This window comes from Cajanus cajan, chromosome 6 (assembly GCF_000230855.2).
Source record: "Cajanus cajan strain Asha chromosome 6, NIPB_CcT2T_4, whole genome shotgun sequence".
NCBI classification, from domain to species: Eukaryota; Viridiplantae; Streptophyta; class Magnoliopsida; order Fabales; family Fabaceae; genus Cajanus; species Cajanus cajan.
The window spans coordinates 25,583,920-25,590,036 of NC_138522.1; the positions used below are offsets into that span (position 1 = coordinate 25,583,920).

At 37.6% G+C, this 6,117-nt stretch overlaps 1 protein-coding gene across 1 annotated transcript; it reads left to right on the forward strand.

The window, feature by feature from the left end:
* The first annotated feature begins 1,199 nt into the window (after positions 1-1,199).
* LOC145958856 (extra-large guanine nucleotide-binding protein 1-like) lies at positions 1,200-4,574 on the forward strand. Its single transcript, XM_083076395.1, has 2 exons — positions 1,200-1,949; positions 2,037-4,574. Exons 1-2 carry the CDS (start codon positions 1,359-1,361, stop codon positions 2,190-2,192), a joined length of 747 nt encoding a protein of 248 aa, XP_082932521.1. The 5' UTR covers positions 1,200-1,358; the 3' UTR covers positions 2,193-4,574.
* Positions 4,575-6,117: the final 1,543 nt, after the last annotated feature.

The following is a 6,117-nucleotide window of genomic DNA, read 5'->3' on the forward strand; positions in this document are numbered from 1 at the left end:
AAAAATCACACTTATCCTAAATGACCCAAAATACAAGGTCCAATAAAGTACAAGCCCATTGGGCCTAACCCTATACTACTTGGGCTTTAGGTTATAGCCCAACTAAAAACAACTATGGGCTTTTCTTTAGCACTGGCCCATTCTTCATGTATCCTCTTGGCCATAGCCCTAGTAGTTGGGCCCTTGCCCATGGGCCTCCATCATCCCCTCCCTCTTGAAGGGGATTTGACCTCAAATCCAAAGCATCTTCCTCTTGATCTACAACCCCTGTAAAAAGAGACAAGTAAAAAATATTGAAGCTAGGGCTAACCTCATACTCAGGAGGAAGATCTAGGACGTAGGCATTATTATTGATCCTCTTAAGGACTTGAAAGGGCCCATCTCCTTTAGGACTAAGTTTAGTCTTTCTTTTGGAAGGAAATCTATCCTTCCTAAGGTGCAGCCAAACCCAATCTCCTTCAATGAAGATAACCTCCTATCGGCCCTTATTATTATATTTTGTATATTTTTCTGTTTGGGATTGAATATGATTTCGAACCCTCTCATGCAAATTCTTCACAAACTCGGCCCTAGATGTTCCTCTTTATGAATAAAAGAAGCAACATCAGGAAGAGGTAATAAATCCAAAGAAGTGAGAGGATTGAATCCATAGAAAATCTCAAAAGGAGACATTTTAGTGGTTTTATGAACCACCCTATTGTATGCAAACTCCACATGAGGGAGATAGTCATCCCATGACTTTTTATTACCTTTGAGGATTGCCCTCAACATAGTTTTAAGAGACCTATTGACTACTTCAGTTTGCCCATCAATTTGTGGGTGACATGTAGTAGAACACAGGAGTTTAGTTCCTAGCCTAGACCAAAGAGTTTTCCATTAATTAGTAGCAAGTATTTTTTTAAATTATAGTCATTTTGTACTGGTTATCTAACTCTTGCTTGTATCAGTATATATAAATTTAATACATTTAATTATAATATTATTTTTATTGTTCAATTACATTTTTCATTTTTGATTTTAATTATTTTTCATTTCCCGCCCCTTTTTTTTATCAACTCAATCATTTTTCCTAAACCATCTTCGAAATCGCGCGTAAACCCTAAAAAGAAGAAAGATTCCCCCAATTCCTTTTCCTTCACTCACCCACCTCACTCACTCCCTCACCCACCACCTCTATTCCCTATTCCCTATTCCCTTCGCAAAAATCCCCTTTACATTTACACTTCACACATTCATTCCATTTCCACACTCCATTCTCTCATTATTTTCCCAATCATAACTCTTAACCAACCCTTTCCATTGTCTTTCATGGTTTCTTCAATTCGGATTAGGCTTCCACCGCACCTCCGCTTCCGTCCATGTCGCCGGCGCCTCCCGATGCTGCCCAGTACTCATTCGCCGTCGAGTACGACGGCCCGCCGCTATCTTTCGACCTCCCTCGGGCGGTGCCAATCAGCGTCGACAACATTCCGGTCGCCGCCGTCGTTTCCGAGGTTCCTCTCTCCGATGCTCTCGCTCTTCCCGTCGTGCAGCCGCTCCTGCCGCCGCAGCTCCACCACCCCCTCCGGACACTCGGTTCCGAACCTAGGGTTTCCAAATTAGCGTCCGAAACCACGGTCTCGCCAACCTCCGTGATCGCGTTCGACCACAGAGCTTCCCAGAGCAACGTCGGCGAGCTCTCCGGCGAGCTGAGCAGCTCCGGCGCGTTCGACTTCTCCGCAGGGAATGACGGCTCTGGTGAGTTGTTCGATTTGGGGCATAGTTCGAGAGCGCTCGAGGAATCAATCTCGCGTTTAGAGTATCCCTCAACTCGGGTTTCATCTCTCAAGGCTGAGAATATCGATGCCAAGCGCCCACTTGTTGTTACGTTGCAGAACTGCGCAAACCCTCCAAAGAAGCTGAAGCCAGGAAACTATTGGTATGATAAAGTGTCTGGTCTTTGGGGGAAGGTATTTATTTACATGCATTTGTGATTTGTATGATGTTTGAGTTCTAGAGTGTTGCTGCGGATGCTGATTGGTTTAATGACTTCACAGGAGGGACAGAAGCCTTCAAAAATTATAAGTCCGCATCTGAATGTTGGAGGCCCCATCCAACCGGATGCTAGCAATGGAAACACTCAGGTTTTCATCAATGGTCGGGAAATAACAAAAGTGGAGCTTCGGATGTTGCAGGTTGAAAATTCATATTGAAAATAACACGTCTAGTTATCGTCCACAATATATCTACTTCTAATTTTTTATTCTTAATTTGTTAGATTTTTATATGTTTTAGAATTTTTTTCATGATGTTATGGGGAAAACGCATTTTTGGATGCAGGGTGAGGAATTGAAGTACTACTTTCGGTCTTTTCTGGAATGTAGTGAATGAATCTCTTTCCCTTTGTTTTATTCATTTATTATCTTTTACGATCTATGAAATTTCAGGTTATTGAATTTGTTAAGAGACATGTTAGTGCATACACACCTTTCTTAGCCGGAAATTCAATATATGTTGATTTTCAATTTCTGAAGGTATTGATTCTGCCATAGTAATTTCTAGATAGTGGCTTTGCTGAAGTGTAGTTAATTTCTATATTCTAATAATCATAATGTTTTTCGGCTTGAGATTTTGGATCAGTTGCAGTGCTTATGTTGAAGTTGGGAATTCCCACTTATCATATTTTTGAACATCATTATGCATACATTTTTTTTTAAATTTATTCAGTATATTAGAATTTTTTATAATTGGATATTTATTCTAAATTAATGGGATATATTTTTTTTGTGCTTATCAGGCTGTGCGAGGGCGGAGAATTACTTGACAGAATTCTAGATAAGTAAATTTGAAAGGCTATTTTTCATTTGTACCATTCGTAGTTTTGTACTTTTGTGGTCAACACTTTTAGATTTTGAAATATTGATAGTGTAATGGAGGACTAGTATTATTATTATCCTAAAAAAATAGTAGTATTATTATTACTGTCTAACTTGCTCTATTTTTATCATATAATTATCAGTTATCTACGGATTTCATCATTATCTATGGATTTTTTCCGTAGATAATGTTGATTTTTCTTGTAGTGAATCCTGTGCTAATTGGTGAGCCTGGTGTTGGAAAGACTGCAATTTCTGAAGGGTAAGTACTTAGGTCTTCATCCTTGCTGTTTACTATAATTTATTTCTGATATGGTGCTGGCCAGCCTTCATTTCTCCACCTCATTTGTATGCATGTTCAAACTCTCTTTTCCATTCTTTCTTTCTAAATCTTAAATCTTTCATATTTCTTCTGTTTCACTAATGCAATTTATAACTTCAGTTCTGGTTCTGGACAACCACAATTCATTTCCAGCACTGGGAACAGAAGCCTTTCCAATGCGCCACTCATTGAGAACTCAGATACTAATCAAATTGTTGTGCCTGATGTGAGTCTCGGTTCTCATTTATTTTGCCTATTTGACAAATGTTAAATTAGTAGCATTGACTTAGATCATGTATTGACTGAATGATAATTACTCTGAATGAATTTGATGATGGACTTGTGCTCGATTTATTAAACATAATCACTAAGGACCCATATAAGTATGTGTTGTTTTAGCCCTTTTTTCGTTTATAGGTTTCGTTTTATCATTTTGATATGCCTGGTTCCCTTCACTTCGTTGCGAAAACTTTAAGTTTTTTCTTTATATTAATGGCTTTGCTAGTGCTGATATTATATGCAATGTAGTATGTGTGATGATGTATTCATTAGAACCTATGGCCTAAGACAGAAATGGAATCTGCTTTTTTCATTTCACAGCGATTAATGTCATTTTGCATAGAAAGGAATGATGCTAATGGAGTAATGGACCAAAATATCTGTTATATTTGGCTGCTATAAAATGTGTTTTAATTATAAAGGTTAATGGATATATGGGTTTTGTGACACTGGTAATCGATTACAAGAAATAGGTAATCGATTACCAGAGAACCTTTTAATAAGTAAATTGCGAACATATGATTTTCATTGTCTGGTAATCGATTACATGTATAGGTAATCGATTACCAGACTCTTCCAACAATAGTTTCCTCATTAAATTAAGACGCCTAGTTTGTGAGGGATTCAACCCAGTTAGTGACGGATTTTATCCGTCGCAAATTGTGACGGAATTATGGCGTCGCAAATTGTGACGGGTTCTACTCAATAATAGGCATCACAGTTTGTCACGGATTTTCTTCGTCGCAAATTGTGACGGATTCGTTCATCACAATTTGTGAGGGACTCACATACCTCTCAATCCCTCTCAAATAGCGAGGGATTTAATCCCTCACAAATTGCGAGGGATTTAATCCCTCACAAATTGCGAGGGATTTAATCCCTCACAAATTGCGACGGATATTTATTAATTTCTAAACATTTATTATTACAAATTAGTGACGAAAATTATATTGTTTGTGACGCCTTAATTCCGTCACTAATTGTGACGGAGAAAATAATCCGTCACTAAATATTTTGTGACGCCAAATTTTGTGACGGAATCATTTCCGTCACAAATTCCGTCACTAACTTATTTGTGACGGATTTTATTAAGTTTAGTGACGGATTTTTTCCCTCTCTAATTTTAATTTTTCTAGTAGTGTTCTCAATTCCAAAATGTCCCATGAGTCCACCCTCATGACTCTCTTTTACCAAGATTTTTCTAATAGATCCTTGGGGTATGCAAAGTTATTTTTCATTAAAAGGAAACCCCTCACAAATATAGTAACCTCGAAAAGGTTTTTGAATACATAAGAGATAAAAGTTAGCAAAATCAGGATATTTCTCATACAATTCCTTGATGTCATCAAATCCTAGTATTTGATAACCTAGGATGTTGAATAAATCATGCCTTCTTTATAAAGCATCAGCCACTATATTTGTAGAGCCCTTTTTATATTTGATGTATTAAGGAAATTGTTCTAGATACTCAACCCATTTTGCATGCCTTTTGTTTAATTTACCTTGACCCCTCAAATACTTAAGTGATTCATGATCATTATGAATGGCAAATTCCTTGGTCACAATATAATGTTCCCAAGTTTGAAGGGCTCGAACCAAAGCATAAAGCTCCTTGTCATAGGTTGGGTAGTTCAAGGTAGCCCCATGAAGTTTTTCACTAAAATATGTTATGGGGTGACCACCTTGCAACAACACAGCTCCTATGCCAATTCCTGAGGCATCACATTCTAGCTCAAAAGTTTTATTAAAATCAGGTAGAGCTAGAACAAGTTCTTGACAGGCTAAGTTATGTTTCTCTTGCCAACGAAAGACCACATCCTTCGTCACTAACTCATTGAGTGGTGAAGCTAAAGTAAAGAAGTTAGGAACAAAACTTCTATAAAAGCTTGCCAAACCATGGAAGCTCCTAACTTCACTTACATTAGTAGGAGTAGGCCATCCTTGAATGGCTTTGATTTTCTTGGGGTCCACATGAACCCCTTGTTTTCTAACCACAAACCCTAAGAATATAACATTATCCACACAAAATGTACACTTGTCTACATTGGAAAACAAGTGATTTTCTGTACGCACAAGCAACACTTGTCTTAAGTGATCCACATGGTCACTTAGACCTTTGCTATAGATTAAAATATCATCAAAATAAACAACTACAAATCTATCAATGCAATCCCTAAGAACATGATTCATCAACCTCATGAATGTACTTGGTGCATTAGTAAGCCCAAAAGGAATTACTAACCATTTATATAATCCAAATTTAGTCTTAAAAGCAGTTTTCCACTCATCACCTTCTTTGATACGAATTTGGTGATACCCACTTTTAAGATCTATTTTTGAAAATATGGATGAGCCATGTAATTCATCAAGCATGTCATCAAGCCTAGGAATTGGGTGCCTATATTTTATAGTGATGTTGTTGATGACTCTACATTCACAACACATCTTCCATTTCCCATCTTTTTTTGGCACCAATAACACAGGCACAGCACAAGGACTTAAACTCTTTTGAACCCAGCCCTTATCCAACAAATCTTGTACTTGCATCTCTATCTTTATAGTTTCTTGTGGATCTTTCCTATAAGCTGGTCTATTGGGAAGACTAGCTCTTGGGACAAAATCTATTTGATGTTCTATACCTCTAAAAGGTGGAAGACCAAT